This window comes from Balaenoptera musculus, chromosome 1 (genome assembly GCF_009873245.2).
Source record: "Balaenoptera musculus isolate JJ_BM4_2016_0621 chromosome 1, mBalMus1.pri.v3, whole genome shotgun sequence".
Classification (NCBI taxonomy): domain Eukaryota; kingdom Metazoa; phylum Chordata; class Mammalia; order Artiodactyla; family Balaenopteridae; genus Balaenoptera; species Balaenoptera musculus.
Window position 1 is genome coordinate 184593835 of NC_045785.1, and position 12593 is coordinate 184606427.

The 12593-nt window shown below is 51.2% G+C and overlaps 1 protein-coding gene across 12 annotated transcripts in view; it reads left to right on the forward strand.

The window, feature by feature from the left end:
• The window catches only part of PPP1R12B (protein phosphatase 1 regulatory subunit 12B), a 209383-nt gene that overhangs the window by 177226 nt on the left and 19564 nt on the right, over positions 1-12593 (forward strand). For all 12 annotated transcript variants that reach the window (XM_036864294.1, XM_036864258.1, XM_036864265.1 and 9 more), the window contains one exon: positions 10001-10017. In XM_036864294.1, coding sequence (XP_036720189.1) covers positions 10001-10017 — 17 coding nt within the window. The remainder of the gene's footprint in view (positions 1-10000; positions 10018-12593) is intronic.

Consider the following 12593-nt stretch of genomic DNA (forward strand, 5'->3'; position numbering starts at 1 on the left):
TGCTTGTTAGAGAAATCGCTCCGGCAGCTGAAGGCTGGACTGTCGGCGGGCCTGGGGGTAAGGTCGGTCCTCCGGTGAGAAGTGAGGGCCTGGACGGAGGCGCTGTCCGGTGGTCGGAGGACCGTCCAGCTGTTTAGAAATGGACTGGGGCGGGGTGAGGCCGTGAGCGGGCAGGGGCCAGGGCGACTCTCAGGCCTCTGGTTTGGGCCGCTCGGTAGAAACCAGCAGGACACGGCTCAGCGGGCAGGGCAGGAAGCAGAGGGTGCCGAGTGCGGAGGCGCCTCACGCTGGGATGTGCTGAGTTAGAGGGACTTCGGGAGTTTCGGTACTGACGCCAGAAAGTAGTTGGTCCGAAGCTCAGAAGAAAATAATGGGCTGAAAATACTGATATTTATGATTAAAACCAAGGAGTAGATGTCACGTAAGGAACGAGCTGGGAATAAAGCCTTGGGGAGTAACAGCAAGAGGTTAGAAGGCTCTTCCCGTGCGTGGCCTTTTCCTCTCCAGTCACCACGGGGTCACGTGAGGGAAGACAGAAGGCCTTGAGTCTTGTCTGTCTGTCTGCAGGTATTGTGGTCAACTTGATGTTCCAGTGATGAGCTTCAGCCCCAAAGAACCCGGAAATGGAGGGTCAGTCGGGTCAAGAGGTTGGGGTTCTCCTGTTCAGCACAGCCAGCGGGGCCCCCGGGGAGAGCGTCTCCCACTTGAGCAGCTCCCAGATTACGCAGCGTTGCTTCTCCCTTTTCCTCAGCCTCGTCATGTGTGTGGGAGCTGGCGATGAGAATCAGGAGGTGGAGGGGAACGGCTCGAGCTGGCTTCCCGCTGCCTTTTGCTCCTTGCGTTTCTGGTCCTGACTGCGTCACTCGGGGCGGCAGCTGTCCACACCTGGGGTCAGTGCTCTTCCCAGCCCAGAGCCCAGCCTCCTCCTTGGGTCACAGTGCAGGAGCCCTCCCGGTGAGCTGACGGGGTAAAGACATGGAAGCGTGTCTAGACTTTGACCTCCGCCTGCTTCCTTGTGAAAGCAGCGTCTTGGTGTCAGAGCGTCACAGCTCCTGTGGACTTCCAAAATCGACCTCCCGTGGTTGGTTATCTGGGAGAGAGTGTAACTATGCGGACAGTAAAATAATAACCTTAAATGCCTGTGGGTTAGAAAGGGTAAGTGGGAATTAGCCTGGATAATCAAAATCTACAAACAATCAAAACCCTTGACTTGAGTGGAAGCGTTTGCTTGAGCTTATTCCTCTGGCAGCCAGCAGGCCCCGGCAGAGAGGAGTGGGCAGTGGAAACTGGTATTTATAGAGCGTCACCTGTGCCGGGTGCTGTGCCAGGCACGCGACTCTCACTTTCATCCTGCTGATAACCTTACGCACTGGGTACCATTCCCCCGACTTTACCCATGAGGACGCTGAGGCAGAGGGAAGTTAGTAGTTGTCTGAGCCCATGTACCAGCAGATGCTGGAGCCGGCAGCGCTGTGCTGTGTAGCGGTCCAGGGAACCACTGCGTCTCCGTGAAATACCTCCTGAGTTATTGCTAATATCCCTGACCATTCAATCTGTTTTGAAAAGAGATGGCGGTAATAAACCTATTGTAAAGAAGGAAAAAGTTCACAGAATAATTTAGAAAGAGACAAATCAATTTAGATAAAGTCAGAATTTTGCAAAATTTAAAAGTAGGTATAGTTTTGTTACTTCTAAGTATCTACATTAGAACTGTTGCTAAGGAGAAAAGATCTGCTCTACCCTTGAAGGTTGTCACCTAAAATCATTTTTAGCGAGTGTATTAGTAAATAGTTCTCTAAAGCCATTTTTATAAGTGCTCAAAAACAGATCTGTTAGGTAAGGTCATTTATCTTATCTTTTTACGCTATTCATTTACTTATAAAATAATTTTTAAGCAGATGGTACAAAGGTATGCTTCAATTCAGGACCTGTTACATTATAACAAGTTCTGAATTAGAAGAGCCTGAATTTCTGAGGTTTCTCTTGTCTAAGGGATCTTTCACCTGCCAAAAATCAAACACCCTGCACATGTCTCCTCTCCCTAAGGCCTATACTGTAAAACACCAGTTTTGCTCTGGGAGTACAGTTTAGCCCCCTAAATCCAAAGAACCTTGTGCATCTGAAGACTCAAGGTCCATAGGGGGTATAAAAGGTCAAATTTAGTGGCAGAATCAAAGAAAGCTTCAGTTCTTTACTTTTCAGAGCTGCCAGTAGCACTTGGGCTACTGACGAGGTCCCAGCTAGTGCCCGATTTCTCACAGGACAGGTCATGCAGAACAGCGTCATTCTTCACGACCACCCTGTTTCTAACTCCAGGCTGATGCTTTTCATAGAGTCGTCCTTCCACGAAGCCTTAGCAGAAACCTCCAGACAGCGTCGGTCTTTCTTTTCTGGCAGCCCTTTTTATCTGCTGTGTGTACCAGACAGCCTAGTGTCTGACTGCACTCAGGTGATGACTGTCATTGTTTTGTGGGTGTGCTCAACTTTCCGCCACCAGAGAAGGGATCTGAGCCCAGAGGACCCTGTCTGAGGCCCCCTCACTCACAGGGAAAGGATGCGCTGCCCGACCCCGGTCTGGTCTCTACTCCTGGCCTGTGCGGCCCCCTGGAGGGGCTCGGCCGTGCGCTGTGAAATCCTGTTTCTGTAGTGAGGGCTGATAGCCACAGGTGTTCTCGAGGCTCTTCAGATCCCTGCTTGTTGCAGGTTGCTGGTGTGTCGACGGCTCTAAAATATGTGAGTTAATATTTTGGTTTCTGTGGGAACGGAGAGAGAAAGCTAAGAACAAAGGAAGTCCCTAACCTTTTGTGGAACTTACTTAGCAGAAAAAGTTTTTCCTTAGGCTACTTAGGTCCCTAGTATCTGTTTCCTCTTAAGAGGTGAGGTCTGGAGAGCCTCACTAACCCCTTGGCAAGGGTTTTGAGTCACAACCTAGTCTGAATAAAATTAAAATAACTGCTACCCAAATAGGCTGCTGGACAGTGATGTTTCCCAGGTAAAAATCCACCTCTTCCCAGGCTGTGGGCCTGGAAAGCTTAATGCTGAGGAGGCATGATGATGGCCTTCACGGGGTGGCGGGACCCACTACCCTGCAGAGCCTCACAGCCCTGGGGGCCATGCTCAGACCGCACTTGGAATCGTCTGCACGATGTCAGGGGCTACTGCAACTTCGTGCACCGTGCACGCCAGTGCAGACCTGAGACTAAGTGAAAGTGTGTGTGAAATGTGAGTGACATGACCCCTGGCTAGAGCCACATGCGCTAGAGCAGCTCGTTGTCCCTGGTCACCGTCACCTGCCGTGTGCAATCTGCCAGGAGAAGATGCCGCAGTCTGCGAGTGTGTTTACAGATCATAGGGGTTTACAGATGACCTTTAAACACAAAGAGCTTGCCTTGGATATTTCCGGGAAACTTTAGTACGTTCAGTTATTTCCTTCTACAATAAGTACATTTTGTGAGTTCCCCAAAAAAATCTAGAAATTCTTCAGAAGCTGGGAATATCCATAAAGAAAAGGTACAGGCCTGCATAGAAAATAAGAGCTGTAGAATTCCAGTAATGTTTGGGCAGTGTGATCTATAGATATAGCAAAAGATGGGTCTCTTTCTACCATTTGAAATAGAATGAGATGGACCAGGATACGTGCAGCAACATTCAGTCATCTTGTTTCTACGTCCAGTATTAAATTGGTAGGGTCGTCACAATCTGGCAGTGAGGTTTTTCAGAAATATTTACAGCGTAAACGGGATTATAAGTATTTCTTGACTTTCCTGGGTTTTTTTTTTTTCCCCATATGTATAAAGTACTTGGTAAAGACAAATCAAGGAGTAAACTAAGATGAAGTTAGGTGTAACCTCATACCTTTAATACTGTTAGAATCTGGCCTGGAAGCATCCTCCGGCACACGCAGCTGCTCGGTGGGCGCACACTTCCCCAGCATCAGTCGTGCTTTCAGCATTATTCTGATTCAGAGTGTCTGTAATCACCCAACTGCAGCCGGCTGGCCGTGTACTGTGGATATTTCTTACTCTGAGGATGTTATAGGTAAACTAGACCATGTCTTTTTAAAGCGGGACTTTCTAAAGTGGCTCGTTTAGATGTCCTGGCCTGGGCTCCAGGGCCCGTATATGTGGTGAGGTGGTTCTCCCTCGACCGTGTCATGGGCATCACCGACCGTATGAGAGGTGGGCCTGATCCAGTCACCAGCCCTAAACTCAGAGGGCTTTCTTGGCTGATGGCAGAGGAGTGTGGAAAGGAGCCCCCGTGTCACTGTGTGAAGGGGGGGAGGACACGGGGGCCCCCAGGAGCAGGGGCAGCCCCGGCGGCCACCGGCAGGGGTTGTCCCCCGAGCCTCCAGGTGAGAGCCCAGCCAGCAGACACCCGGTTCTGCCCGTGAGAGCCTGAGCAGGGCGCAGCCAAGCCGATGGTGGGCAGCAGCAAGAGAAAATGAATACAGTTGGAAGTCTGATGATATTAAGGGAATACTCATTTCTTAGGTACAGGGAAAAGCACCTAATGCAGGCCTCAGCATCACCGTCCCCTACTGTCACATCTCTGCGTACATGGTGAAAGTCTTTATTCCCCCCACCCGCCCCTGCCCCCACGTGTACCTCCAAATTGTCCAGGATCCCCAGGTACATTACTGGAACAATACAGACTCAGCCACCCCCACTCCTGCCCCCACGTGTACCTCCAAATTGTCCAGGATCCCCAGGTGCATTCCTGGAACGATACAGACTCAGAAAGACCCTTTTCAGAGCTGGAGCCTACGAGGCTGCCCTTCCAAGTCTCCCGAGAGCCCCGATCGTTTGGGCTATGAGGGTGCCCTTCCCTGCAGGCAGAAGGCTAGGAAGCCCGAGGCTGTCTGAGACGAGCATAGGGAAGGATTCTCAAACTCAAAACGTCGTAGAATGATTGTCCCCCGAGCTCAGGTAGCGGCCAGGTCTGCGGCGGGTCCTCACTGCAGCCACACCCACGCTCCTCAGAGCTCAGGCACCCCGGGGCAGCGCCGACGGCCCCTGCTCGGGCCTCTCCAGGGAACGCGGGAGTGAAGTAGGAGGTTTACCAGGAGGCTTTCCCATCGCTGCGGGGTCGGGCCCATTTTGGTCTTGGTGTGGACACGTGACGCGGTTCGTTCCTTTCCCTTGGGCCCAGCTTCCAGAGCTAAGATTTTATTTTAAACTTGGTCAGAAGAGTTTGGTTTTAATTATCTGCCTTCCTGAACTCCCGATAACTTCACGTTAAAAGCTTTCGTGGGGGGTTTCCTAGCCAGTCTCTGGTGTTCTGAGAACTCTCCACATTTCACAAATCAAAACCAGCCCTGTTCCCGTCCCTTCCCAGGATTTCCATCTGAATTCATGGTGCTCTTCGCTCTGTTCTTTTATTAGAAACAGGCCCCAACCAATGAGATTGTTATGGGAGAATTCAGGAGGTATGAAAGGAAGGAGCCTGCTTCTTGGTTTTGGAGCATTTTTTAAATTATGGTGCGTCTGGCTCGTCTTTCTTTTTACTTTCTGTTTTCTGTGTTCGCCTTGGTTTCTAAAGTCTCTGCTGCTGCAGGCCCCATTCACAATGTCTACGGCCCCCAGTTGGGCCATAAAAGCTGTGAAAGTAATTCCTTCTCTGAGCCGTTTGCCTCTAGCTCAGACACACCAGAGAGCCCGGCCTCAGCGGCCATCAGGCGTTTGTTTTCAGTGGCAGCAGAGCAGCAGTCTTCAAGCAGAAGTTCCTCCTGAGACGTCCTGGCTAGAGCACATGCCACGGGACGTTGGTCTTATCCTGTAGGCTGCGTAGAAAGCTCGGGCCTCTCCTGACATAACGGTGTCACCATGGGCAGATGAGCCGTCAGACCCGGCTCGAGAGTGGAGTGAGAGCCGCTGCTCCACGTCCACGGGGGGAGCTTGCAGGGAGAGAGGGGCCGTTCCCAGAACACAGGCGAGGGGAACCCCGCTCCTGGCCTCCGTAGGGCGCAGATTGGCTGGGGCCCCGGGCCCTGTGTTCCGGGGTTTCTTCTCAGTCGCTGCCGATGGGGCTGACTCTTCAGGCTCCGCTCTGGAGGGTCTTCGATGTCCTTCCGCAGCCTCTGACGCTGTCCTTTACTGCCCCCCGCCCCGGCGAGACCACGTAGGCAAGCCCGCACTGCCCCGCCCCTGCTCTCCGGACCCACTCTGTGCTTGCCCTGCGGGGACGGGGTCAGCTCTTTAGACTGAGACACTGTGTCCGGGTGACGGTGAACTGTGCTCAGTCTGAGTGACGGGAGGAGGAAGAGGGAAAATGGAAGTTAAGTCTCCACCAGTGCAGCCTCTCTGCTCCTTTTACCCAAGAAACCCAAACTTCCTCTCCCTAAATCTAACCAGTGTTTGTTCGTCAAACACCAGATTATCTAGGATATCAAGAAACCAAGCAAAACAATAGTTTCTGGAAGCATGATCTAAATACCAAAGCCATTTTATCAGAAGCTGGGGATTGAGTCCCAGGTCCCGTACACTTTTAACCCACTTGCCCTCTGGCCTCTAAGAGCTGTCTTCTCAGGCTAATTTCTGTTACGATGAGAACACCATCTCCTCCAGAAATCCCAGGTGTCTTCCTTCTTTGAAATGATCTTGTTTGCTTTATGGCAACCGCGCTACCTCTATGGCCCCAAATCTTGTTTTCTGAGACTCTCACTCTTCTCTAAGGAGTTCGGTCACCTTCCCGGGACGTGGCTAAGGCGAGTCCTTGAAGGCAATGATAAAAAGCCCGAGGGTTCCAGAGGGCTCCAAGAGTTGGGGGAGGGGGCGGGGGGGGGAGAGCTAGAAGGATGGGGGGCGGGCTTGGAGGGAGCCCTGTTTGCTCTGACACCCGGATCAGGTGACAGTCTACTCGTCACCACGCCTGATGAAAGTTCATCCCGAAGAACTTGATAACACGCATCTTACATGCCTGAAAAGTACAACAAACAACAGACTGTGCTATTTGCTTTCAGTTACCCCTGGCAGGTAGAAATAGGAGTGCCGCTCTTGGGCAGCCCCCGTAGGACACACCGCCCTCCAGGCTGGCCTCCGGGGAGGGCGTGCCTGGGACTGCCGGGACCCCGTGGGCTTCTTCTGATTGCTGCGTGGCAGTGCTAACCTATTTTCTGTGTCTTTAAGTTTTTGCCTGTATGTATCTTGCATCCGCTTCCTCAGTGGAGGCCACTCAGTGTCACCGCATGCGACGCTGCCCTGTGTCTGAGAACTTGGGCTGGTGCGATGACAGGGCGTCAGCGGCTCCGCAGTACTTCCAGGCCATCCCGAGTGGGAAGGGTTAGTTACCCGGCGCTCTAATAGGAGTCGGTCAGTGGAGGTGAGTCGTATGCTTTGATACTACAAAATGGCTCAGACTGAGGCCTGGGAGAAGCCGAATTTCCGTGCCTTAATGAAAGGAAGAACTTTCTTCACTAGAGAGGCAACTGCCAGCGTCTGCACAGCAGACTGAAAGCTGGAGATGTAGTAAAATCTCACCCCACAAATCACGTTCTTACAGGGAGGATGTTACAACGCCCTCAAATGAGATCCCACAGTTTGGGCACCACCGAGTCGGTAAACAGACGCGTCTGTCGGTCACGTGGTCAGGCCCCCGTCTGCGCGCTGGGCACAGGTGTGCTTGGGATTCTGTGGGAGAAGACGACCAAGGCGTGGGGCAAGCTGGCGAGGTTGTAAAGTGGTCGTTCTCCGTGCCTGGGGGAGGGCGTGGGAGGCTCACAGAGGCTCTCCCATGGGGGCGATGGAGCGTGAGAAAGGCCATTCTGCCCAGAAGCCGCAAGAGAGTGGACGGTCGGCGCCTGTGAGCTCAGTCCCCCAGGCCCGCCCTGCCCCGGTCTCCCAGGTCCTGAGTTAACTTGCTGCTCTAACCAGCAGCAGCCAGTGTGGTGCGTTTACAGCTGCATAGTGAGGGGGAGCTGGCAGGGCGTTGAGTCGTCACGGGTCTAGATGTCAGAACAGAGACCGGTGCCCAGGCCCAGCCGATGCTGAGGCCGGCAGGCCCCTTCCCGAAGCCTGAGCTGTTGGCTGGGTGTTTGGTGAGCAGTGCAGGCCCTGAGGGCGTCACTGGCAGTGAGCCGGTGGCCAGGCCGCAGGGAGGGGGGCGCAGGGAGACCTTGAACGTGTGTGTGTGCGCGCGTTTCCCGGGCATCATCTTCTCGTCCACTTCTGTTGGGAAGCGGCCCCCGGGCTCGGCACTGTTCTCTGTCGCCCCTCCTCCCCGTCTGCCCCGCGCTGCTCAGACGGGCCCGTCGGCGCTGCTCTCACACAGCTTCTGGCGCACGGCTTCTCTGCTGCCCCCCCTCGGGGCCTCCCCTACGGGCCCTGCTCTCAGCGGGCCTTCAGTTCGGTAGGGCCCCTGGCGTTGCCTGGGACGGAGTTCGGCCTCAGTTACTCACGGGTCTGGGGCGTGTCCCATTGGGCAGTCCCCCTGGGCTGTGAATGCCCCCCGCGTCCCCCGGGCACCACCAAGGCCAGCTCTCAGCACAGAGCTGGCAGGTGGGCATGGCCACCGGGGAAACCTCAGCGCCACTGAGCACACTGGAAGCGTTTTTATATATTAAGTAATTCTTGAGACGTGGCTAAAGTTTAGTTTCTTTCTTGACAAAAGTCTTCAAGTCAGAGAAAAACAACCCTTAGTTAATGTTGGTAAAAGCAGTGATTGATAGTATGGGATATTATAAATGTGAGACAGGAGAATTCCTGAATCCCAGACTCACACGTTTTAGGGTGCCCGATTCCAGTGTAGGAGAACGTTACAGATACAGCGCACGGTCTCTTACTGATTCCTCCACCTCAGGTGGGACACGTCTTCACCTTAAAACGCCCGTGGTTAAGTGGTGCTTAACCTGGGCTGCATGATGGGTCACCTGGGGGACTTTTTACAATTTGTGGAAGAAGGCCCAGCTCTAGGCCTGTGGAGAGAGAACCTCCCAGACTGAGGTTAGGCTGAGGATGTTTTGGAAAAGCCCATGAGAGAATTGATGCATGGAAGCCCCGGTTCAAGACAGAAGTCCACGGGGAAAAGCCACCTTGCAGTGAGGTTGCCTGGTCGGTCCCTCCAGCCAGCAGTGCTGGTGCTCTGCCCCCCTGGACGGCTTCAGGGCGTGGTATGTGGGGCCGTCACATGGTGTGACCTTCCGCAGAGCAGTGTCCCCAGGCGACGCCCAGACGAGCAGGGGTTCGCTGCTCCTGCTTAGATAATCGGGCCTGGTTTCTCATCTTCCTTCTTTTGTCTGCCCTTGAGGATTTTGTTATTCTTTAACACCTCAAAGGAGGAAAAAAAAAAAACATTTAAATCAATTGAGGTTTTTTTTGGCCTCAGTTCTTTTTATAAAAAAGTGGAGATAGCGGGTAAAGGTCATCTGTGATTAAAAATAAATGTAAAACAGGCATAATCATTGTTGTTTGCAGCAACCGTAGGTAACCATAGGTAACCGAGCTCAGAGGTCAAATCTGTAAACTCCTTTCTTCTGAGATCTCAGTACTTTGTTACTCTTTTCGTTTTTTTACCACCATCCTAGGGACGGGGGTGGGCCTTTCCCCCCGCCCCCGCTCTCCTCTCCCTTCACTAGGGACCTGGGAGGAAGTGGGGACCGTCCTGACCGTCACAGCCATGGATACCGTGTTCACACGGGCAGGGCCGAGGGTGTGAGTGGAGGGAGATGGGTAGAATGGACGCTGAGACCCAGAGAGGCAGCCTGTCACACAGGCCCAGGCAGTCCTGGGACACAGGACGGCTTGGTAGGTGGCAGGGCGGGTGATCATTTCACACGTTGCTGGACTCCAGTTTAATGAGATGTGCTCCCAAAGCCTCAAGTCTCGCAAGTTGTGGGCACAGGCGTGGGCGCTTAGCCGAGGAGCCTTTTCTTACACTGTGAGGCTGCACCCCTGTCTTCAGCCGTGAAGCTGAGACGTCTGATTTGAAGAGAACATTTGTAAACGGAAATAATAAATGTCAGTCCCTTGCTAATGCTGATTTTTTTGTTTGTCTCTTCTTTCTCCAGCATGAACGACTTTCTAGGTAAGACCTTGCCTGCCTCACACTCGTGAGTAGACGCATGTGTGGTTGCACGCGGCTTTGCCTAGTCTAACAGCCTCTCTCCATCCTCCCGTCTCGTTTCCACTGCCCCACAGTCACAAGTGGCTCCCTTCGGCCCCCGCACAGGCCCCTCTGTCCAGTCACGCTGCATCCCACCTCCATGTTGGTTCCCCAAGCACCGTGCCCGCTCCCCCCAGCCAGGGCTAGGGAGACATTAGTGTCCTCACCTTCGAGTAGCGTACAGATGACTGGACAGACAGTCTCAGGGCCAGGATGGAAGTACAGAAGGGCACTCAGGGCAGAGGAGAGGCCAACCTGACCAGCTGGTTCAGGGAACCTGACACTGTTCCCTGTACCCACATGGGGCCCAGGAATAGTTTATCCAGTGAACCAAAGACCTGTTTTGCAATTGCTGAAAAGTTAAGCATATCAGAGTTTGGGGAATGATCCTCTGTAATTTTTCACCTAGTACCTGAGGGTACAAAATTGGTCTTCCTGAAGAATACAATAAAATAATAGAGACTGGGACTTCCGTGGTGGCGCAGTGGTTAAGAATCCTCCTGCCAATGCAGGGGACACAGGTTCAAGCCCTGGTCTGGGAAGATCGCACATGCTGCGGAGCAACTAAGCCCGTGCGCCACAACTACTGAGCCTGCGCTCTAGAGCCCACGAGCCACAACTACTGAGCTCGTGTGCCACAACTACTGAGCCTGCCTTCTAGAGCCCGTGAGCCACAACTACTGAGCCTGCCTTCTAGAGCCCGTGAGCCACAGCTACTGAGCCCGTGCTCTAGAGCCCGCGTGCCACAACTACTGAGCCTGCACTCTAGAGCCCGTGAGCCAGAACTACTGAGCCTGCGCGCCTAGAGCCCGTGAGCCACAGCTACTGAGCCTGCGCACCTAGAGCCCATGAGCCACAGCTACTGAGCCTGCCTTCTAGAGCCCGTGAGCCACAGCTACTGAGCCCGCGCTCTAGAGCCCACGTGCCACAACTACTGAGCCTGCACTCTAGAGCCCGTGAGCCACAACTACTGCAGCGAAGAGTAGCCCCTGCTCGCTGCAACTAGAGAAAAGCTCGGGTTCAGCAACAAAGACCCAAGGCAGCCAAAAAAATTAATTAAATTAATTAATTAAAATAATAGAGAATGTGGAGCCAGAGTTTGAATCTCTCATTTTCCACTGTTCCTCTGATGACGAAATTAAGAAGAGATTGGGAAGATGTAGTTACAGGATACCATAGGGCAAATGAGTTTCATAATTTGTTTAATAATTGTGAGTTGGTTCTACCTTATTAATGTATTTTAAAATTTACAAACTTGCATGTATTCTTCCTTTGCTTGCCCTCTCACCAAGCACCAGCTTAGAATAAATATAATTTCCAACTAACCCAGCAGAAAATTCGTTTTGCAAAATTGGTGGAGAGTGGCATTTTGCTATAGTTAATTTCTTGTAAACTCTGTTACATTATAATGGCCATTTGTGAAAATAAATTTCCCTGCAGACTTCAAAATATGCTATAAAACTGTAGCAATTAAAACAGTGAGATTCTAGAACACAGTCGACAGCCCCCAAAAGTCATGTATGACTTTCCAACGCAGTGGGGAAGGAATCATTCTAATAACATAAAATTTAAAATCTCTGCTATTAAAAGAGACAAAAAGTAAAGTGGGGAAAAACATTTTTTGCAACCTATGTTAGATAGTTTTAAAAGCCCCAGTATATGTAGGATGCTCCTGCAATATAATGAGGCAAAGATTAACAAAGGCTATGAATAGGCCCTTCAAAAACTAAGGTAAATAATCAAAGATATTGAACCTCCATAATGATTTTAAAGCATTAAAATTAACAACAATAAGATATTTCTCCTATTGGATTGAAAAGCTTTAAACCTCTCTAGAGGGCAGTATGGTAACATATATATCTGCATTTAAAATATTATTTATCTCTTGACCATACAGTTCCACTGCTAAGATTTTATCCTAAGAAAATAACAAATACACTAAGATTTACAGGCAAGTCTCATTGTAGCATTATTTATGGTAGCTAAAAAATTTAAAACAATATGTGTCTATCAATAGAGGATTAAACTCTCATACAGCCATACAGTGGAAGGCTACGCAGTCTTTTTTTTTTTTAATGAGGCAGTTGTGTTTTTCCTTACATGGTGAGATGCCTGCAGTCGTGAGTGCGTAGGTGTAGGGGAGAGGAGGGGGAGTCGGACCACAGAAGGTATTCTCTGGTTTTATTTACAGAAATATTTATTTTGACATCCATGTTTAACATCCTGCAAGGATATGAACTGAACTGTTGGTAGAGATTGTTCCTTGGGCAGGACCGTGGGGTGACTTTCACTTTCTATTTTAGACACTTTAGTTCCAATACTTAAACTGTTCAACACGCATGTATTGCTTTTGCAATCAGGAAAGTCAATTAAGAGATTTCTATTTACAAAAGATTGTTTGTTTTGTTTTGTTTTTATTTTATTTATTTATTTATTTATTTATTTATTTATGGCTGTGTTGGGTCTTCGTTTCTGTGCGAGGGCTTTCTCCAGTTGCG